Source organism: Lonchura striata, chromosome 5 (assembly GCF_050655825.1).
Source record: "Lonchura striata isolate lonStrDom1 chromosome 5, ASM5065582v1, whole genome shotgun sequence".
Classification (NCBI taxonomy): Eukaryota; Metazoa; Chordata; class Aves; order Passeriformes; family Estrildidae; genus Lonchura; species Lonchura striata.
Genome location: NC_140707.1, coordinates 70,723,174 through 70,746,252, shown reverse-complemented (window position 1 = coordinate 70,746,252; position 23,079 = coordinate 70,723,174). Strand labels below are relative to the sequence as shown.

Here is a 23,079-nt window from a genome sequence, read left to right as displayed (position 1 = left end):
AATGGCTTGAAGCCAATCTACCCACCCTGCACCCCTTGGGGCAACCCAACCCAACCCTGGCTTCGCCTTCGAGGCCCCTTGTCACAGATGCTGATGGGATTTATTTGTTCAGGTCAATTGAAATCTGGCCAGGAACCTGGAATTTCCTCAGGCCAATGTGAGGCCTCCAGGACAGCTCAAGAAGGGCAGAAGAAGGCTGTGAAACCCCCCAAATCAATGCCAGGAGCAGCCACTGCCACTCACCACCCCTGCTCTCAATTCCCCTGGCTCCAAGGAGCAGTAAGAAGGAGGTGACAACAAATCCTGATTTTTTGGGGTTTTTTTTGCTTCCCAGTCACCAGCTGGGGACTCACCTGTGGATGACAGCACCACCCACCCCAACACATCATCCATGAGTGAAAAAAATCTCCACCTGGCCATCACCTCCAGGTCCCCCAAGGATGCTCCCACTCCAAAGGATAACATTTTGCTTTAATGTTCCAGAGACAATGGACTGGTGAGCAGTACAACAGGGGCTGTACATCCTTTACATATTTACACACGGGGTGAAGTTAAAGCTCCTGTGTTTGAACAACGCTGACATCCCAAAAAACTCACTGAGATTTACAACAGCAAAAATAGGAACAAAATCCAAGGCCACGAGTAGAGAGAGGTATGTTTTAAGGACTACAGGTCACATGGAAATAAAAAACAGTGGTGGTGCAACGTGAACTTTATCCTGAATAGAGATAAGTGGTTAAAACACAACTTTTTTGGTGCCTCGGTGACAGTGTTTTAAAGAGATTTAATTTCCAAACTAAAGCAAGGAAAGAGAAATAAGTGTACTGGTGTGTGCCCCTTTGGTCCTCAAAATCTCCTTCCAGTCGAGCTAAAAAGAGAGGTTTACTGCCAGCTTCAGGCAAGAAAGATTTAAGGCTTTTCAGCTGGATATTTGTAACATAATGAACTGAGAATTTGTTTTCAGGAAAACAAATGCCATGGAGTTGGTGTGGCTTAGCAATGTGCAGCACAACTTGTTTACACCAGAGACAAACGCTGGTCCAGCACCTAATCCTACAGAACCCAGGACAGAGGATGCTGTAAAAGATTTTTTCCAATAATGCTGTGAAGGTCCTCAAAGTAAAATTAGTGTAACTAAACTAAACAGATGAGCTTGTTCTCCTTGAAAAAGCTCTTTAGGCCCAATCTGACCAGACATGATTTTCATTTTGTTTCCAGCTGGAGCAAGAGGGAGGAATGGTGGTGAGATGGAGCTGGCCAGAGCAGGAATTGTCCTTGAGGTCCATGGACAGGACATCTTGGATTGATGTCCAGCAAAGCAGAGCCCTGGGAACCTGGGGGCATCCACCCCCCTGGCTGACATCTCTTACGCAAGCTCGGTGAGAGGAGGGTGGTTTTCATTTGTGCCTCATCTTTTCCCAATTAAGAGTTACAAAACACTCGTTAAAATGGCAACAAAGCAGAAGTTCAGCCAAGTCCAGCTGGACTGAAACTTTTTGTACCAGTTCTGCCACTTACAGAGGTTGCCACATACACAGGGGGGGAAAAAATGTGGTTTGATTCTTTCCTGGTGGCCCTGGAAATGCTTTTCTCAGCTGCTCTGATGAAATGAGAGCTGCTGGCATTCCAGGTTACTCTGCCCTGAAATAACCCAACCTGTCAGCAGGGAGGGCAGGTACCATGTGCTGTGCTCAGGATTTCATGCTCACCTTTGGTCCAGCATTGGAAATGGAAACCTTGGAATGCTTGCAAATCTTCATTTCCACATTATCAGAGTAATTTTAGCTTCTCGGTCTAACCCATGGAAATCCAAGAAGGAAAGCTCAAGATATAAATATAATTAAAAACCTCTTTGGATACCTCAGTACTCTGCAGACGGACTCTGCAGGGTTTTTTCCTCTCCTCTGTTAAAGTTTTCTTAAAAACAGTAAGGAACTGACAGTTCAAGTGGTCAGACATTCTGAGGCACAGAGAAAAAGGTGCATAAACCCCTTTGTACTGAGAGAGGGCTGTGCCCCAAATAATTCAGAAGTTAATTCCCTGCCTGTTAAGAGGATAGGAAAAATGGAGTTTACACATTTCTCAAACAAAACAAAACAAAAAACCACAGAAAAGGAAGGTTAATACTAGCAAGAATATAAAACACAGCAGAGGTAACAATTCAGAGGTATAACACACATATCCAGGTACAGAAACAGCCACTGCAGGACTTGCAATAAAACACAGTCCAATAATTCAGGACAATCCCAATCCTACAAAGATCCACATCCTTTCAGGTGTTTCCTGTGCTGCTCCACATCTATTCTAATAAAAACAACTATTTCATAAATATCCACTTCACTCCTGAGCCCCGCTTCTCTCCTGACAGTTGGACATTCTGCATTACGGATGGGAAAACATCTCCAAACTCCTGCTTGTGGCTTGGAACTCTGTGACATCAGCATCAGTGGGAATCCAGGAGCAGCCTCCCTCATCCCACCTCTCCCGTTTGCCACCAGAAGCCTCACACTGCACAAAGACTATGACAACGATTCACGACAATTTAGTTTCGAACTGGGACGTGGGAACAAGGACAGACAGTGACACTGGGACAGAACAATCCAGAGTGCATCCAGAGGGTGACACGGTTTCAGCTCCTGATGAGCGTCAGGAATTCTTCACGGGTCTTTGGATCTTCCCGGAATACCCCCAGCATTGTGCTGGTCACTGTTTTACTGTTCATTTTCTGCACCCCACGCATGACCATGCACATATGCCTAGGAGAAAGCAGAGGGGAGTCAGGGCACCAGGAACATTCCTAGGGATGAGCAAATCCCACAGGGAGAGATGTTTCTTACACGGTCCCATTCCATTCCACAAAACCTCCACCGCCACCGAGGGCATCAGCAGCACCTCAGCTGTGGAAGAGTCACATCCTCAGCCACTGAGCTCTGCCTTCTCTCCTCTGATCCCAGGAAAATCCCACCTTCCCAAGGTGCATCCTGGCCACAGGACGTGCCTGCTGCTGGTCCCAAGCTCTGCACTGCAGGAGGAGCACAGAGCATGGATCTGGGGCAGTGGGGACAGCTCCTCACTGCCACATCTCCAGAGAGGATCAGGCAGTGCTGGCTTGAAATGCCTCCAGCACATCAGGATTATTAATATTTTTATTACCGCTAGTAATATGTTATTATTAATGGGATTGTTGCTGCTGTTATTACTAATCCCTCTGCCTGATAACCAAGCATAGCACACAGCTACCACAGCCAAAGGCACAACATGCACCAGCCCTGCAGCACAGGGATCCCACAGAGCCATGATCCTGTGGGAACTCCAAACCCCCAAAATGATCCACCCATGGAAAACCTGGGATCCCACCCATGGAACATCTGGGGTCACACAGAGCCAGGATCCCACCCACTGAACACCTGGGATCACACGGAGCTGGGATCTCACCCCTGGAACTCCCAAAATGATCCCACCCCTGGAACTCCTGGATCACACCCCTGGAACTCCTGGATCACACCCTTGGAACTCCTGAGATCACACCCCTGGAACTCCTGGATTCCACCCCTGGAACACCTGAGATCACACCCCTGAGATTCCAGGGATCACACCCTTTGAACTCCTGGATTCCACCCCTGGAACTCCTGGGATTCCCCCTCTGGAACTCCTGAAATGATCCCACCCCTGGAACTCCTGGATTCCACCCCTGGAACTCCTGAGGTCCCACCCCTGGAACTCCTGGATTCCACACCTGGAACTCCTGAGATCACACCCCTGGAGTTCCTGGGATCACACCCCTGGAACTCCTGAGATCCCACCCCTGGAGTTCCTGGGATTCCCCTCCTGGAGCTCCTGGGATTCCCTCCCTGGAACTCCTGAGGTCCCACCCCTGGAACTCCTGGATCCCACCCCTGAAACTCCTGGGATCCCACCCCTGGGATGCCACCCTTAGAGCTCCTGGGATGACACCCCTGGAACTCCTGGATCCCATCCCTGGAACTCCTGGATTCCACCCCTGGAACTCCTGGGATTCCGCCCCCCTGGAACTCCTGGGATCCCACCCCTGGAGCTCCTGGATCCCACCCCTGGAGCTCCTGGGATCACTCACGTCGCTTCCACGACGACGCCAACCCCGGCGGGCTGTAAGGCTTCTGTGATGGCGATTGCGATTTGTTTGGTAAGGCGCTCCTGGACTGAGGAACAACAGGGAATTCAGACTCCCAGAACCCCAGAATTTGGGTTGGGAGGGACATTAAGGCTCATCTCATTCCAAACCCCCCACCACGGGCAAGGACACCTTCCACTAGACCAAGTTGCTCCAAGCCCCATCCATCCTCTTTTCCATTTGTATCCTGGAGCAGACCTTTTATTTCCTTGTTTATACTTGGAGCCATTTTGCATTCCACCTCTCCAGCCACAATTTGTTCTAGCAGCTCCTCCATTTCCTATTTTGCAAAAGAATTTTCTTGCCTCTCTGCTCTGCTTCAGTTTTTAATGTGTTTGTTCCCAACATTACTGCTGCACCATTTATTCCACACACGCCATTTCTCTTCTTAGGGAAAGGAAACGGAGATAAATAAAGAGCTTTGTCCTGCAAAGCTTTCCTTCCTGCAGCTCTAGCACCCTCTATTCACCAGCCTGGTGGTCACTGAGATTTCTCATGCCAGGACCAGGCCAAATTTAAGCACGGGACAAAGGCAGCAGGTTCAGCCCAAGCCAAGGCTGTGGATGGACCCTCCCTTCCAGAGAGCTTCTCCCTCTCAGGGGCAGGAGGCAGCTCTTGCTCCACTGCCTCAGACAAGAATTCCTGAAGGCATCTCTCCAAATCTCTGCAGGAGAGCTCATTCCCAGCAGCATCCAGTTGGTTTAGTTATTCCTGGCAGCTCTACCTGGAGCACATTCCTCCTTGGAATCAGTTCCAGCCTCCATTTAGCTTCCTAGGCAGGAGTTACCTTCACTGGCAATGCAGGGGCTAAAAGCAATAGCATAACCTCTTCAAGAAGCATTTTCCTCCCCTCTTAAACTCCACGTCTACAATCACCAGCCCTCAACAAACACCAAATTTTGTGTTTACCTTGTAATCTTCTACTGTATATTTCCACGATCCTAAAGGAGAAAGGAAAAAGGCAATATTACATCGAATATTATTCCCAGCTGGCCACTGACTGAGCTCCACAATGAATTGGATGCTGTCCAAAGAGACCCCCGTGCTGATCTGTGTAAATCCATGGCTGTGTAAATCCCAGCTGTTCCTCACAGACCTGCCTTGGCACATCACTGTGCTGAGTGACACGTTCCCCCCACCTCCAGCACCAGAGACTTTTAGGGCAAACCAGTCACTTCTCCTCTGGTCTCCTTCTGCTGGTTTGGAATTCCTTGTATTCCCATCCACCTACATCACACAGTTGTGGGGGAATTCATGTCCAAAGTCTCCCTGAACCCTAATTCCTGAACATTTCCCTGTGTTTCACACTAGACCAAATGCTGCCTTAAGGTCAGCTCAGATAATGGATGCCCAGAATGCTGAAATTGAGCAAGAAATGTTTTGAATTCTTGCATTTAACCACAAATTTCGCTGAGAACAATGAGACAGAATTGGTCTTATTTAAAACAGAATCTCTCCACCCACTCACATCTCACCCCATCCTTCACATTTCAGTGCAGGGATCACCTTAATGGTCCCCTCCAATACAACTTCAAATTTAAGCCATGGGTGGGCAGTGGAAGTGACACCTAATGACAGCTCTAGAATCCACACATTTAAGAAAATCCATATAATTGCTCTGTAACTCCAGGGGTTGTTCATGCCAACCTCAAATGCTTAATTACACTTCAAGTGGCCACAAAAAGGAGTTGCTATAGCAAGCTTTGATACCTGTCTGGTCACAGCAGACAAAAGCCAGACACTGGCTGGCAGCCTCAAGCATCACTTACAAGAATCATCCCTGACAATGAGACTCTCCTGCTGTTTTTGAGAGAGAATTAAATGCACAAACTCCCCTCCAGCAACGAAATGGTTGTGTTACAGCATAAAACACAGCAACACAATATTTAGATTAACTATATGGATAGGAAACACAGATACTGCACAGAAGGAGCCCTAACAAGGTGTTTATGTAAAAACAGCTGTTTGAAAGAGCATTTTCAAGCCTGAACTTAAAACCCAGAGAAAGATGTTTGTTCACAGAATACAGGTCATCCACAACTACAGAAGCTCACCACATAAGACTAATCCTATTATGAAAGATTAGGCCTAGAGCTCCAACAGCCTCACAAATCTTTGCCTGAACACTGGTTGCATTATATAGGGCACGAAAGGGAGGCACGATTCGGTCCCCCAACCTCTTCATGGCAAGCACTCAAAAGTGAGAACATTTTGTTATACAAGAACCTAATCTTTTCATTATTGCAGCATATGGGAGTTTCACCCTCACTTTAGAAAGAGGCAAGATTCAGCCTTTGAGCACAGTGCAGGAAGCCTTGCACATGATGCAGGTTGCCATTCTGAGGATAAATAATAGGAAAATTGTATCTTTCCAGCACCATGCTGCCACTTGCATTAAAAAAAAAAATTCATGAAAAGAATTTTGAGTCCTTTTTACAGCTGCAGTCAAGAGAGAAATAGAGACCAGAGCAAGCATAAACCAGTGGATGCACATCCCAAATGTGATCCTCAATCCTGCATTGGAGCCCTGCAGAAATGAAACCACGTGCTGAGGACAGTCTCCCCAGGGAGGATGGATTCTCTTCAGAAATCCAACTCCAAAAACCACCACCAGCAAATCCCCCAGCCCTGCACCACTTAAAGACCCACCCAAAATTCAACACAAGCCGTGGGATGCCACACACATCCCCAGGCATGAGCAGCTAACAGAAGATGAAGACTTTTGCCCAGCAGCTGCAGTCCTGAGAGCTCAGAACCTCAGCCTACAATTCCAGCAGCTCCTACAGACACAAAAAAAAAAATTAAAAAAAAATAAAATAAAAAAAAAAGCAGGAGAAAATCCACACATTGAACCCTTTCCAACCTTTTAATCAGAGCAAAGCCCACTCCTAAAAGCAGTGCTGGGGGTAGGGAGATGCCTCCATGCAGTATGAGGTTACACAGCAGAGATGTGACTTCCAAAATTCCTTCCACTTCCAAACCCAAATTCCTGTTGTGCATGCAGAGCACAGAACAGATCTGGCTCACCTTAGGGCATTTTGCTGTCATATCCTACACATTTCTTACCTGCTAGGAAAACCCAGCAGGCAGGCAGATTTGCAGGGCTAATTTCTCATTAGTGTAACTGGAAATACAGCAGGATTAACAGACCCATCAGGGAAAGCAAGACCTAGGTGGTCTTTCTGAGCTTCAGCCAGATTTTTAGGTTTGTTTCTCAAATCCCAAATAATCTGCTTATTGAAGGGATCTATCATCCTCTTCCTCATCAGCATGAGAAAATGTCACTTAATAACTAAGAGTTAGTGCTGAAGGAAAAAAGCTATTTTACATCATAAATGGATTTCTCAAGTGTATCACAATTGCTTTGTTTCTTAGGCTGAACTTTATCTATAAAATCTACCCCACAGCATTCTCAGCAAGTTTTCAGTGAAAAAAAAAAAAGCCAAATTTATCTGAAGAGTCAGCTAAGAGATGAAAGCTTTAGATTGAATTTATATCCATATAATGTGTTCATTTACAGTCTGGAAGTTTTCAGATTTTTGTTCTCATTAGTCAATTTACACCCAAGTGGAAAAGAGTTAGAAATTCTCACTGTTTTTTGTGGCCTGCCTTAGAAGAGAACAAAAATCTCTCCTTTGCCTCAGAGCTCCCTGCAGACCCCAGTGCTCTGGGGGAACCTACAAGAGCATCAGGGCCCTGCTGCAGCCACTGGTGAGAATTAACACACAGCTCCAAGACTTATCTGTCCTCTCCACATGAATAAAACAATGCTGAGCATTGGTCTAAATCCAAATCCAGGACACAAAGTGGGCTGAGTTTTAGAGGGAGAGGAGATTAAAAAGATCAGCACAGCTAGCACAGCTTGGGATTTTTTTTTTTTTTTTTACAAATTAATTAATATCACTTTGATTAGAACACTTACCTAGCAAGCTTGCTGAGGCCAAGCACTTGTTTGTTGGGGAGATAACCAATGTGTACCTAGACAGGGGAGAACAACCATTAACAGCAGCAAAAGCACCTTTTCCAAGGCCATGTGAAACCCATGCACAGACAATGAGATGTGCACCTGCCCCAGAATTAATCTGGGACAGCCCAGAAGTCTCAGCACGTGGGAGGAACATGGCACCATGCAAGCCTGGGGCATTGTGGAGCTGTGAATATCTCATGAGGTCCTGGTGAAGAACAGGGGAGTTTTCCTGAAGGGGAGAAAGGTCCCAGCTCTTCCAGAGTCAAGGCTTATGTTCCAAGTCTCAGGAGTGCTACAGAACACTGCTGCATTTGGGTACAAAGGCAGTCTATTACTCAGCACAGCACTATTTGTCTAAAATAAACTTGCTTTTCTTTCAAGACCTTAAATGGATTTAGGGAGCGGAAGGAAGAGGGACTGTGTTTTAATCCCAGTGAAAGTTCTGGTGGCAAGAAGTATTTTGCTACAAAAATCAGGCTGCACTTCCTGATTTGATTACTTTCCTTGTTTTGGTATCATAGATCAACTCAGCTTCCATCCTGTTCAAATATGGATTTGCTGAACATGTACTTGAACTAAACTGGAAGAAGTTCAGCAGAAAAGTGCTCAGATATGAAGGGAAGGACATTTAGCTCCTTGTTTTTAGAAATCCACTCAATTCCAGTGGGTTTAGATTTATAACAGATTATAAACCAGGCCTTGTGCCACTGTACCAGAGACTTGAAAAATTAGCCAAGATACAGCAGGGAAGTGTCAGTGGGGGATTCTGGCTTTGCCTGGAGGCCCCATCTCAGAATCCTGTGCTGCTGTACCTGCAGTAGAGGCACCACAGTACCTGATTACCTGGCTAACTTGCTCATTCCTACCCCTTCTGTTAGGCAATCAACCCACTGACACCTGAAAAGACATGAAACATGTCAGACAAAGTGAGAGACACAACTTAGAAATTAGCTTTGAATCCTGTTCCCCATATTTGTGCAGATTTCTTGATTTCCTTTGAGATAGAACAAGTGCAAGGCCTACAGGTCAGTGTTTGCAGCCTGTTTGGTGCACCCAGTGGTTAATCTGAATATTTAGAGCCATACCAAGTCATTTTGTAGGATGAGTTGGTGTTTGTGAGGAGATTTCTGCAAACCACACAGGCTAAAGAGCTGGATGTAAAACAAAATGCACACATTGCCACAGGAGTCATGGGGAGAATGTATACAGTACACACAACCAAGAGTAACAGGCACAACACAAAGCTGGCACAGAAAAAGGAGTTATCCTGTTCTCCAGTATGAAACACTAACAGCAAGAGAAGAAAGCAGACAAACCCGAATTGACTCAACTAAATAAACAGCTGGTTGCTGTTCATGTATTTTATTATTGGGAGACAATTTGCTTGGAACATATGTGGCACTGATTGAATTTTACAGACAACACAAGCACGTGCTGCTCTTGGACCTGTGAGCACTTTGTGGTATCCAATGGCTCAAGCCAAACTCCATCCTGCTGTGCTGATAAGGGAGTGAAGAGGCTGAGATGTGCAGCTCCCACTCAGAACCCTTCATCACCTCTAGAGTGATTAACTGGAGAAATTTTATTTTCTTAAAGTTGTTGGCACTACAATTCCAGCACCCTCTGGAGCACCAGCCCCTTTCATGGGACTCCCCAGTTAAGCACAGCCAGTTTTGGCCACCCTCTCCCTGACTCGGCTCACTTAATTAAGGCAGGGCTGCTAATGAGTTTGTTCCACTCACAGGGGGTTTCAGAGGGATGAATGTGCTCTGGATAGCTCTGAGCAAGGAGCTAAATCCATGACAGAGCCAGTGTGCAGGGTGAGCTGGTTTAATATCGACACGTCTGCCCTCAAGGCTTGCTGCTGCTTCATGGAGAAGAGCTTTGATATGAAATGTCAGAAACCATTAGATTACTTAGGCTAGGAAAGGTTGAGCATTATATTTCAGGAGCTTAAATTCAAATAAAAACCTCACATTAAGGAGGCCTTCCTTATTTGTATTCTGACGATTAAACTTCTAGAACTGTAGCTGTAAGCAGCAAGTACTTACAGCCTTAAAAGCTTTGTAGCTACAGCTACCAAGTCTTTTCCGTGTACTTAAGGTCTTTTATTGTGCATTCCCACATTTGTTCTGTGAGGGAGAGTTACCTTTCCAACAAATGGAACGAGGTGATGCTCACACAATGAGAACATGTCTATGTCCTTCACAATTACCATCTCATCATGGTCTTCGTCAAAGATGGCGTCGTTCAGGACATCTGAAATCAAACATTTGCATTAAAAATCAACCCAAAAAAGCACGGCAGGCTCTTCCAGCCAGGGCCTGAGAGAGCTCGTAGCAAGGACAGAACTCTCTCAGGGTTATAGGTTTTAGGGTTAAGGTCTGGGAGGGAAGTAAGGAGTAACATCACAAACAAGTTTTGGTTTGTGTATGATCTTGTGTTTGTCCCAGTGTCACACTGCCTACGTGCCGCACCAGAAGTCAGCCTGGAGTGTTTTATTTAATTAATAAATTAGACCAGGGTTAGAACAGGTCTGGTCTCTGCAGAATTGCTGAAGTCTTAAGAGCAATTAACAGCTGACAAAGAGAGCACCCTGGGCTTCCATCGGTGCTTCCACAAGCAAAGCCAGCCTGAGGTCAGGGGAAACCTAAACCATCACAGTGGTTCCTCCAAACACTTTAACACAGCATTTCTGCCTCCAAGAAGGCTTTGCATGCAGAGTTCATCCTGCAGCAGGTGGGCAGCAGCTCTTTAGGTGCACACAGAAGTCAGATGCACATCTGGGGAGAGATTTGCTGTCCTGATCTGAAGTGGGCAGCCACATCCACACTCCAGCCTAATTCTGCACCTCAGAGTTAGCAGAAAAATGAGGTGCAGGAACCCCCACAGAGACAGAAGGGAGAAGAGACAGCTCAGTAAGAAATGGAATATGAGACCTGGCTAATCTCAGAGCTCAGCAGAATGGATCCTCAGTTGATTTTCCACTTCCAGCAGTCCCTTGACAAATCCCCAAACAACCCTGGCACATCAGTCTCTACAAAGGTTGGAGGCACCTGAACCATGCTCAGAGGTCTCAAAAGCAGAATAGTCCCAAGTCAAGAAACCAGGTCTTTTGAAGAAGAAGAGAGAAAAGTTGTGTATGAAGGAGAAACTTTCAGGAGAGAACCAGCTGTACGGATGGGCTGATAACAGGGACGAGGAATCTGCCAACAAGTTCAGCTGGAAGCCACACTGGCTCCTTGGAGTTACTTCCAGGAAAGCAGAGTCCCACACAGCACAGCCAGAGCAGGGCACTTGGGGACTGCCCTGGAGCATGGAGCACCTGCAGGGGTGGTGACACAAATCCAGAGGGGTGGTGACACAAATTCAGCAGTGGTGGTGACACAAATTCAACAGTGGTGGTGACACAAATTCAATAGTGGTGGTGACACAAATTCAATAGTGGTGGTGACACAAATTCAGTGGTGGTGGTGACACAAACCCAACGGTGGTGTTAACACAAACCAAACAGTGGTAGTGACACAAACCCAACGGTGGTGGTGACACAAACCCAACGGTGGTGGTGACACAAACCCAACAGTGGTGGTGACACAAATTCAGCAGTGGTGGTGACACAAACCCAACAGTGGTGTCTGCTCTGCTTGCCTTGGTGCCTTCCCCTGACAGGCACATCAGCTAATGGCCACCATCTGCTGTCGATAAGGGATCATCCTGCTGGAGCATTTTAATTTCCTGCCTGCTATCAGCACAGGTAACCCTGGAAACTGCGCGCACGATGTTCCGCCTGCCACGCGGGCTCTTTCTCAGCAGGGCTGGCAACCAGGATGAATCCCAGCAGGGTTTGGGTCGGGTCAGAGAGCATGAAAAAGGCCAGGGAACATCTCTGTGAAGGCACATGATTGTCTTCTTTGAATTTCTGGGTCTGGCTTACACCAAGCACTGCTGGAGAGGGTTTTGGTGGCATGGGCAGCATCATGCAGCTGTGTAATTATGAATTCAGCCAGGCAAAGGGAGAACCCCAAACAGAGGATCTGAACAGGAGAGGGGAGGGGAGGCAGAGCAGCTGTCTGGGTTCTGAGCTCCCTCCTGCAGCACTCTGCAGCCCTGCCATTTCCACAGCAGAAAGGCAAACAGCGGCTGCACAAAACCTGCTGTCGTGGCCAGAGTTATTAAAACAAAATCCAAACAGATCCACAGAACATCTCCAGAGTGACTGCTGCTGTTATTAGACCTCCAGCTCAGCTCATACCAGCCTCTCCAGGAGCATATCAGAGCCTGATGTCAGATATGGATTTACGTCAGCGCACGAGCAAAGCAAATTGTTCAGAACAGGCAGAAATGGCCAAATTCTCATTAAGAGTCCTGGTGTGTGACACAGAGCAGGGCCAGAGCTACAACAGAAGGTGCTTCACTCATGAAGCCTCATATCCATGAGCATATAGATTCATATAGACCCTAACTGACATACAAAATTTGTATTAGTAGATCCTCACAAACTTTCTCTCACAGCTGTGTTGTATCAAGGAGACAGCTCAGCCAAAGAGAAGTTTTAGTGACCTCAGAAGTACCACACAGGCTCAAAAAGCATCCTACAGCCTTCTCATGGCCAAAGCAATCAAACAGGAGCACAAAGGGCATCCACCCTTCTTGCACATCTCTTTATGTCACAGCCCAGTCTCAGCAGTGTGGGCGATGCCCCCGCACAACCAGGGGAGTTTTAGAGGTAAGAAAACAGATCTGCACATCAAGAATGCAGCCACAGAGCTCTGAGGTGCTTCACACTTCTTATTTATAGCAGTCTTGCCATTTTTGCACCTTTCATTTATTTAATATTAGCAGCAAGCTGCAGCCAGGTCACACCTGCAGCAAGATGTGCTGATTTTATCAGCACCAGCTACTCCTTGAGAAGAAGGGCCCAGAAAGGAAGAAACCAGCTCAGTGTCAGGCCCTCCAAAAACTCCTCCACTAGTGCCAGGTGATACAAGGACACAAAGGTAAAACCAAGTGTGAGTAAATGGTCACAGTCTCCAGTGGCCATTCTCCCCTGCTCTGCTCCAGCCCCTCCTGCTCACACTTCACAAGTCTCTCTTCCAGAAAATCAGCACAGTTTGAAGCCTGCCCATCCCTACACCTCCCCCTTTGGAGCCCAAGCCCTGTGTTGACAAAAGCAGAGTGAGCAGAGCATCTTTTCACAGCTGCTTCCACCTGTGCCCCACTGCAGCAGTTGTTTGCAGTAATTACACACGAGACACTTCTCTGGCAGAGACTCAAACACCTTGTGCAGGGAGGCAACACCTTTTAATCTAAATTTGTCAGGGTTTTTTTAGATCTTTTAAGAGGTTTTTTGAATTTTTTTCTATTTTTTTTTTCCATGTGCAATAGCAGCAAACAGGGTTCATAGAAGCTCAACCTGTGTGCTGCAGCACATGTTCTGGAAAATTTAACAGAGCTGAAAGGACAGAAAGGGAAACAGCCTCAGAATAACCTGACCAGAAGCAAAGCTGGGGACAAATTTTTGCCCCTTTCCCCATCTTTCACCCTACCTACCAGACCACGCTGCCTGCTTCACTAGTTTGATTTCATGGTTTGTACAATCAGAGTGCTCTCTAAATTATTCCAGCTGATTTTTCCTTCAGCCAAAAGTTCAGCTCCTGGTGCAAAAACTTCAGTGGGCTGTTGAAACTAAACAATAACCTGTGCTGCGAGTTAACTCCTGAAACAGCGCAGAATTAATTTGCCCTTTATCTTCAGAAAGAGCTGATAAAATGAAAAACCAGAACTGGATGAAGACAGAATGAGAAAGACCTTTCAGGATTTTGCGTCAGAGCTCAGCAAAGATACCTGTTGCTATAGAAACTATTTGCATGGCTTTAATGTGACACAGGAAAGCAAAAGCACCTCTGGCAAGCAGAGAAGGCAGAGCCCACCCAGAACAGGCTCAGGAGGTGAAGGGGATGAAGGATGGCAGCACTGCAGCAGCCTCGCAGCACTCCAGAGATGCTTTTCTCACTGGCAAAAGTGATGCAGGCAGTGAAGTGCTGCAGGTTGCTCTCCCCAGGAGTTTAAGCTCTTCCCCGTGGTGTTAAGTTGCCTCACAGCTCCAATTTAAGTGCAGGCTGCTCGGTGCCAGCAGGAGCAAGGCAGCCTCAGCAACTCCCTGGCACTGCTGCTGGAGCTCACCCAGCCCGGCAGAGACAAAAGGAACAAGGTTCTCCTGACACCCATCTCACAGCGGGCTGTCCCCACTGTCCCTTGCTCTCCACGGTGACCCCCAGGTGCCACAAGCTGCCACAAGCAGGGCAGGAATGGGCTCAGGCCAAGGCAGGATGACATCCTATGGGACGAGCCACACCTCACCAGCTCCCACCAGCTGGAACAAACTGAAGCAGTGGCTGAGCTCAGAGAGCTCCAGAACACAGAGCTACACCCAGGGACCTCACATGAACCAGGAGCAGGTTTGGAAGATGCTCCAGCCAAGGCTAACTGGTCTTTAAGGCTGGCAGATATTTCTGATTGTCTTTCTCAGAGTTCCTCCCCAGCTGAGGACAGATGTACTTGGCAGCAGGAGACACGAGTTAACAGCTGAATGTGTGGCAGGGAAACCAGCAGACTGCAGGCTCAGGATGAAATCTAGAAGGAAACTGCTGTAAAAACCTCTCAGCTACTGCTGAGTGAGCAGTAAAATGTAAATCAAACCTGACTTCGTTTTTCATTATTCATGTGATGACATTACAGGTAAACTGTAGTTAGGGAAAAGATTCCAGACAAGCAACAAGAAAATTATTGCAGCCTTTGAGTATGAAAAAGGCACCAGGAATTTATTATGCATACAGAGAGCCAGGCTATAAAAACATTGAGGCTTGTACTGCTGCAGGAAGTTAATGACTTCAGGTTGCTAAGAAAGGGGAAGCTCTGGGTTTGTCATTTGCTTCAAGGAGTCTTGAAGAGCTCTAGAAAGAGGCACAGCCTGAGATGCTACATGACTGCTTGAACAGGCAACAGAGTTCAAAAGATGCTGAGAAATGAACACTTGTGATAACACAGCTTCCTAGCAGGAACCAGGAGAAAACACAGACACAAAAGAATGTACAAGTTTCTGGCTACTGTTTCAGATTTCAGATCACCAAAAGTCTAGAAACAGGAACATTTGCTTCAGAAGCAAAGTTTAATCCCTCAGTTACCAGCAGGGAGGTGAACCAGAGGTGTGATTCAAGGGACATTTCATAGGAGCAAAGATAAAGGAGCAGCATTATTGCTGTTCAGCTAATTCTGGCTGTGATTTGTACAGATTTGTTTATTTTCCTGTGAGATACTCTCCATGTTCATAACAGATCAGCTACTGCAGACAGATGAAGCCAAGATTAGGTTCTAGAAGTTGTCCTCTGCCAGGAGGTTTATTAATAGGAGGGAAAGCAGCCTTATGGAGATGCTCATTAAAATGTATCAAGACTCAAATAACCATTTCAATGTCCCATGTCACAGAAGGTGCTCATCCACACTTCTTTCTGAAACTGAAACAAAGGAAAAATCAAAGACAAAACACTGTGGAAGAGCAACATGAAAGATGAGAAGCCTGCAGCAGCTCAGATCCAAGAGGTTACAATATTTAATAAATTCCTGACAAAACCCATCCAAGCTTAGTGTTACTTGAGCATTAAAAGGAAGGGGAAATGTTTCACAAAATCCCAGAAATTTCACTGTATTTAGTGTATGCTCCAGCATGGTAGGCTTCCCTTATGTGGGGGCAGAGGTTGAAGAAACCCCAAAAACACCTCTCTCTGAACAATCCTGTATTTCCCACCTCTGGTTTAGCAGAAACAAGCCCTGGCTGGAGCACAGCAATGCTGAGGTTTCAGCTGTTAATAGATCATGGTGCTGCACCCGTGTCCTCATGGATGAGGCAGCAGCACCTCGATTCCAGGAAAGCTCAGCACCTCCCCAGCTCCCAGCAAAGGGCAGTGCTGCTGATCAAACAGCTCTGTTTGCTTAAGGCACTGTGTGTTTTGACACAGCAATGCTTAGCACACCTCAGCACAGCAAACCCAGCAGGCTGGAAAAATTTAGGAGCTTACACCATTGTTGTCCTCTCTAAAAATATCAAATGCACACAGACTAGAAGGAAAGATTATTAAGATTGAATTTTTTCACCCCTCAGTGGAGGAAAAGCATATAAACTAATGAGTGAGGAAATCACCCAACTAGTTTTTTGCTTTGAAGTAAAAGGTGCCCAGCAGAGTCCCTTGGCTTGCAGGCAGATAACACACAGCCATTCAAACCACAGAGGTCCAGGAAGCAAAGTTATCCCCTCCCAGTGTTTCTGATTTTCATTTCCCTGTTAAACACACCGAGGGGGGAGGTGAACCTGCCAAAATGCCTGAGAGCTGCCATGCTCACACGAGTAAAGGCTGGGAGGCTTCCCTGGCTGGCAGCAGCTCCCACCCTCAGCAGCAAGCCCAGGTTGGGGAACAAGTTTTACTTTGAGTGTTTGTGGCTGATGGGGACTGTTGGGAAGGATGGATAAATATAATTATCCATAAATATAAATAAATATATAAATATATATAAATATATATAAATAAATAAATAAATGCCTACGGATGGGTCCAGGGGTCGAGTGGACTGTTCCATCTCACCCCCAAAATGTACAGTTCACCCCACACCTGTGACCCTCCCCTAAAACATCAAGTGCTGTGACCCCATTGGCCCCAGCCTTGTTCCAGCCCACCTTGAAGCCCCTGATAAGGAGTCTGTCACTATAGGACACAGAAAGCACAACAGGAGCCACTGCTCGTGTCAAGGTAAAAAAGAAGAAGGTTTATTTTCTGACTCCAACTTTCATACTTTTCCAAAGGTGACAGTGGATTGGAGAGTGAAGGTGCCACCTCTCCAAAGACATTGGACAAACCACCAGTACATCAACTTCCTCCACCCCCACGAAGGAATGCAAAACAATATGTTGTTTATAGAAAACGTGTGGGAAAGTTTTCTAACAGAATGTAAACTCAGAAGGCTTTAGAAAATCTTAAGAATCGGGGTGACAGGCGCCTCTGAGGGGCCAGACGGCCTCTTGGAACTTTCCCTCTCTTGGATCTTCCCCCTCACAGGACCTCCACCCTCTCCTAGAGCATCCTCTTGTCTCTCCCCTTCTCCATCCCCTCAAGCCTGGCCACGTGCTGGGTCTGGCAGCTCGAGGCAGGACCTTTCTCCATCCCCAATAAACCTGATACCCCAAGAGCAACCTTCAGAGATCTCTGTCTCCATCCACCCAAACCGTCCTGGAGCTCAGCGTTCCCTACAGAGACAACTTAACTTCCTCCTGCTGATGCAGGCAGCTCGTCCAACCCTGTGCCTAACGTTTCCTGCAGGATTACACCATCAAAACCAACTCATTTGTGACTCACCTTTCAAAGGCAGAATCACTGACACTCTTTCTGTAACTCACCAATTGCTTGGGTCTGAAACCTTCAGCTTCAGTTAAGAGCTAGTGCTGTCTGCAACCTTGTATTTCCATTTATTCACTCATTTACTGCCTTTGCACACACTTGTGCTTTGTAGTAGTTATTATCAGACCCTCAGACAGAACCTCTGAGCATGCCATCCTTTAGTAAAAGGAGGGACAAGGTTTTACCTCTGTGTGGCAGGTAGCTGCCTGAACAGCTCTCAAAAAGCTAAAGGCACCAGGCCCTCACAGCCCTGCTGTTAGCCCTCAGCAGCCAAGGGGGCTATTCTGAAATACAATTTACACCCAGAAATAGGAATCTGATAGATCTGACCCTGGGAAAGAACCCATTTTGGCACAGAAGCACTGCATGAAATTGGAAGTTACTGTTTTGGTGACTTTCCTACTCTGCCATCCTTACCAACACATTGAGAGGTTTCTGCTGCAACAGCTGCCGGTCTACACCAGTGCTGGAGTGTCTGCACTGAGCTGTCAGGATTTCTCATCTGGTCCCCAGGTGGATTTTATTTGAAATCACTAGAGGCATTCTTGCCAAGTGTGATGACTGGTACTACAGAAGTGGGAACAGCACATTTGAATACATCCTGTCAATGAAAGAAGTTGAGGCCTCGAGTAAAGCCAGGATTGATAAATTACAATCTGGAATTAACAGAAAGAGCCAGATACAGATATTTAACAAGCAAACTCTACTAATGGCCCTGACACACAACACTGAGCAGCTGCAGAATACAGATAGCAGAGCTGAAATAGAGGGTAAGGCAGGAACAGTCACTCTGCACTGCTGGGAACAAGGGAGGAAATACACAGAGGAGAAGCTGGAAAACAGAATCAGCTTCTCTGCTGCTCACAAATCTGAATGGAGAGCCAGAATTTAGGTGTTATCTTCCCTACAGTAAGCTATGGGCAATACAAACATACAAATACAAGCAGGTGTCATGGAAGCAACGTGCCAACACCCAGCACAGGAGATCGAATGACAGCACACGGAGCCATGCTCCAATAACATGCATTGTGTTCTCAGACACACAGAAACCAAAAAGCTCATGGGATGGTTTGGGCTGGAAGGGATCCTCAGAGGCCATCGAGTCCAACCCTGCAATAACAGCGAGGGAGGTGAAAGTCAAGCACCCCAAACACAGACCTGGCTGTGCACAGCAACTTTTCACTCTCCAGCAGGGAACAGAGCTGGGAAGGGGCTGGAGAACCAGGAGGGGCTGAGGGAGCTGGGAAGGGGCTCAGCCTGGAGAAAAGGGGGCTCAGGGGGGACCTTGTGGCTCTGCACAGCTCCTGACAGGAGGGGACAGCCAGGAGGGGACAGGAGGAGAGGGAATGGCCACAAGCTGTGCCAAGGGAAGTTTAGATTGGATATTAGGGAAAATATCTTCACTGAAAGGGTGATCAGGCTGCTCAGAGTAAGGGTGGAGTCCCCATCCCTGGAGGGATTTCAAAGCCATGTGGATGTGGCACTTGGGGACAGGGCTCAGTGGTGGCCTTGGCAGTGCTGGGGGAATGGTTGGACTCGATCTTAGAGGGCTTCTCCAACCTAAACAATTCTATATTTTGGGTGTCTATCCATCCCATCTTCCTTTGTGTTCCCTTATGGGAAATGAAAACTCCAGCAGACATTAATTGCTTTCCCCCTGCCTCCCCAGGGCAGCTGGGGTCACAGGGTTGGTTTGGAAGCCTGTCCCTGTTCTGACAGTCACCTCCTGGTTCACCTGTGTCACTCCCTCCTGGCTGGACACTCTGGCAGCACCTCCAAGCCCTGACAGGGTCTGTGAGCTCAGCAGGGACTCCTTGCAACTCACTTTGCCTCTGGCCATGTGGCTGTACAACCACCACCACCGAAATTTTACCTGAGGAACCTTTCTCGGGAGGATGGAACTTGCAGCTATTGTAAGAGCCCCTCATCTTCTGCCTGTTGCAGGGATAAAATGGAAACACTCCTCAAAACACACCCTGCAAATCTCTGCTTTAACCTCTGCCTACCCAGACAGCTCCACGGGAGGAGCTGAATAAGCTTCAAAAAAAAAGCCTGAGAAAACAAGAGGCATGGGATGCTTCTTGTCAGGTTTTTGGGGAGAGTTTGGGCTTGTTTTGGTTCATTTTCCTTTTCACAAGCCACTTGCTGGTCCAGTTCACAGCCTGGCCAGGCAGAGAGCTGGATTAGTATAACCAAGGGAGCAGCACAGGATGCTGCAGCAGAAACAGCAGCAGTCCCAAAGCTACTCTTGTGCCCAAATATTCTGTAGCTGTTGGCTCTAGGGTTCATCGGGTATTTAAAACTCTCTAAAAAGAGTTTATTCATATTGACTCTCCTAACAAACTCTTCATCCACCATTTGCTTTGCTATCTGCTGTGGGCTTGTCCTTCAGCTGCAGCTCTGCCTTCTGTTTGACTGGGAAAAGTGAGAAATGTGGAAGCTGAGCATCCTGCTAGAAGTGGTGAGTAGCTGGAAAGTAAAAGGATTTCCCACCTGACACAGGAAGCAGTGTTAGTGTCACAGCTTCACATGATCTCCTAGAAGAAAAGAGCAGTCCAGGAGCAGAGCACGAGCGGTGACATTTTCTATCCTTGGATATAATACAGCTCTCTCCCATGGATAATCAGAGAAGGGGAGTATCAGAACTACTCTGCTTAATTAAATGAATGTGAGAGATTAGAAGACGCCAGAGATCCCAGAGAACCCACCCTGGAGCAGAAAAAAGTTTTTAAAATAAGGTGTGCATACAAAACTGGCAGCAAGATAAGGGAAGACTTCAGAAGGGCAGCAAGCTCATCCAGGTTCAGCACAGAAATTTGTGCTCCAGTTATCACTGAAAACATTCCTTCTGCTAGAGCCTGGCAGGATGACTGAGGGGCCTCCTGAGTTTTCCACAGCAGTAAAATGAGGAAAGTTAATCCCAGCAAACACAAGATGATAGCTGATGAAACCTCACCTCGAGCACACCGTGCAGCAGGGCTAAGAGAGGAACGAGGATGGCCACTGCTGCCCAGCCTGTTCCCAGATGTGAACCAAAAACCTGCCTTGATCTGAAAGGCAGGACAACTTCCAAGGCAGAAATGCTGTTCCTGGGACACAACAGTGGCACAAGAATTGAAGCTGGCCACGAGCAAGCTGGAAGTTGTAGAAATCTGATTTCGAAAGAGCCGACAGCCAGGAAATAAAAAAGAAACTAAACCCAGAACGCAGCCTTTAAGTTGAAGCACAACACACTTAGAAAAGGACTCTGGTGTGGCAGCAGGAGCTCCCTGATGCCATCAATCAGCAGAGCTCAGCCTTTGTTTTTGGCTCCAGCATCCTGGTGCTGCTCTGGGGCAGGCTCAGCACAGCAGTGCTGCACCCAGAGAGGGGAGCAGGAGCAGCTCCCTCCTCAGCCCCGCTCAGGGATCCCTGCTGACTCTGTCTGCATCCCTCACCGACAGGAACTCGCCTTTTACTGTAAGAAGGAGCAGAAAGGGGAATTCCCAAGCTCTCTGGGCTCTTTTTTTACTGTTTGTACTGGGTCCGGTCCTTAGTCAAGAGGCTGAGAAGAGAAAAAGTGATGTAAGAAACCAAATTTTCAAGTATTTACCCGGCATTGAAGCCGTGAGTTGTTGATGAGAACATATCCCAGCCAGTTCCTTTCCTCACACCCTCAGCTGGGGCAGAGATGGGAACCTGGGGTTCCTCTCCACACCTGCATTTACTGCTGGGAGCCTGAGATGGGGAAGGGCTCTCCCTGTCCTCTTCCTTTCTCCTTCCTCAAGTTTCATTCCCACCTTTGAAAAACCTCATTTGATTAAAGCACCGGCAGGACAGGGCTTTTCCTGAGGAAATTCAAAACCCTACTAATCGAAACAAATGTTCCCACCCCGTCCGAACACAGCCTCGCTCGGCCGGGGAGGGAGGGAGGGAGGAAGGAGGGAACCCACGAGTTCCTATGCCAGGGCTGCAAAAGTTCCCACCCGAAAAGAGAAAGCAAAAGCACTTGCTCTGCTCAGGTTTAGGACAGAATGGAAACTTTACCTGCAGAGAGTGGAATAAAAAAAAAATAAATTTGGGGAGGGAGGAGGGGACAGCGAGACATACTGGTGACACCGAGGGAGCAGCAGCCGGGCGATGCGGTGACAGGGCAACGGAGCAACGACAGGAGAAATTTTAAGCCATCCACGAACTCTCAACCCCATCCCCGCAGCCCCGGCAGCGCTCCCTACCCGCGATGGTCTCCTGGTAGCCCTTGGTGAAGAACTGCATGGCGGTGGCCGCTCTCCAGGGCGTCTTCAGCAGCCCCTGCCTCTGCGGGTCCTCGCCCAGCGCCCGCAGGATGGAGGTGTAGGCGGCGGCCAGGCTGGGCAGGCTCAGCTCGTTGTCCTCCTCGCTGCGGGGCCGCTCTCCCCGCCACCCTTCCGTGTCGGTGCCGCCGGTGCCCGGGGGGATGCGCGGCTCCTCCGCGGAGGGCGGCGGCCGCTCCCGCCGCGCGTACCCGTTCCAGCCCCGGGCCGCTTCCATGGGGCCGTGCCCGAGCTCCGCAGCCCCCGGGCCGGCCCTGCCCGGCCTCTGCCGTCCCGGCTTTTTATGCCGTCCCGGCTTTTTATGCCGTCCCGGCTTTTTATGCCGCCCGCGCCGCCCACATTGGCCGCCGCCGCCGCGATGTCACCGCCGGGAGGGGGGGACCGGGATGCGGGCACGGTACCGGGGAGGGTACCCCGGGCTCACACCCGGCTGGGGGGAGCGGAGATGCGAGGGGACCCCCGGGTCCGGGGGTCCCCTCGCATCTCCGCTCCCCCCAGCCGGGTGTGAGCCCGGGAGACCCCCACCCCTCACACCGGGTCCCTGGGATGAGGTGTGAGCCGCGGGTACCCCGGGGATGAGGATGCCGGGGATCCCCGGGCTGCGAGCGCAGCGGGATCCGAGGGGAGCTCCGGGAGGGTTTCTGGGTTGAGGGGTGTGATGGGGGTACGGGGGTGCTCCTGGATTAGAGGGGATTCCCCCCCCCCCGAGCTGAGATCCGGGCTGGGAGTGCAGCGGGAGCTCCGGGCTGAGATTCTGGCTGAGGATACAGGGGGGGTGGTCTCTGGGGCTGTGGGAGGTCCCAAGAGATCTCCAAAATATGGGATCCTGTAGGATGGGGTGTGTGAGAAGGGGGGAATGCCCTGGGCTGGGAGTGATCCCTGGGCTGAGGATGCAGAGGTGCCGGGAGGGAATCCCACGGACTGAGGTGTGCTGGGGGTATGGAGGCATCACTGGGGCTGAGGATTTGGGGCACCCCCAAGGCTGAGATGTGTGATGGGGTACAGTGGTGTTATAAATGAGATATTTACTATACATAACAGTGGGAATCCCTGGGCTGAGGCATAGGAGGAGGTTACAGGGAGATCCCTCAGGCTGGGGGTATTGGGTTGAGGTATGGGTTGGGGTTGTGGGGGGGATTCCCTGGGCTGAGGCAGCAGCTGGGGGGATTCAGCCCCAAGCTGCTGTGGAGTGCCTCCTTCCATCCCCCACTGCGGGGGCAGGCT

At 48.5% G+C, this 23,079-nt stretch overlaps 1 protein-coding gene across 2 annotated transcripts; it reads right to left on the bottom strand.

Moving 5' to 3' along the window:
- Window positions 1–450: 450 nt before the first annotated feature.
- Window positions 451–22,141, bottom strand: GCH1 (GTP cyclohydrolase 1). Of its 2 annotated transcripts, none has more exons than XM_021534616.3 (6): window positions 21,778–22,135; window positions 10,267–10,376; window positions 8,073–8,128; window positions 5,060–5,091; window positions 4,094–4,178; window positions 451–2,756 (listed from the first exon to the last, which is right to left on the bottom strand). In XM_021534616.3, the coding sequence occupies exons 1-6, from the start codon at window positions 22,070–22,072 to the stop codon at window positions 2,630–2,632; spliced, it is 705 nt and encodes a 234-aa protein (XP_021390291.1). In that variant the 5' UTR covers window positions 22,073–22,135; the 3' UTR covers window positions 451–2,629. The 2 variants fall into 2 exon arrangements, with proteins under 2 accessions (XP_021390291.1, XP_085437154.1); XM_085581028.1 differs by having other exon boundaries at window positions 2,528–2,756; window positions 10,333–10,376; window positions 21,778–22,141.
- Between the last annotated feature and the right edge of the window lie 938 nt (window positions 22,142–23,079).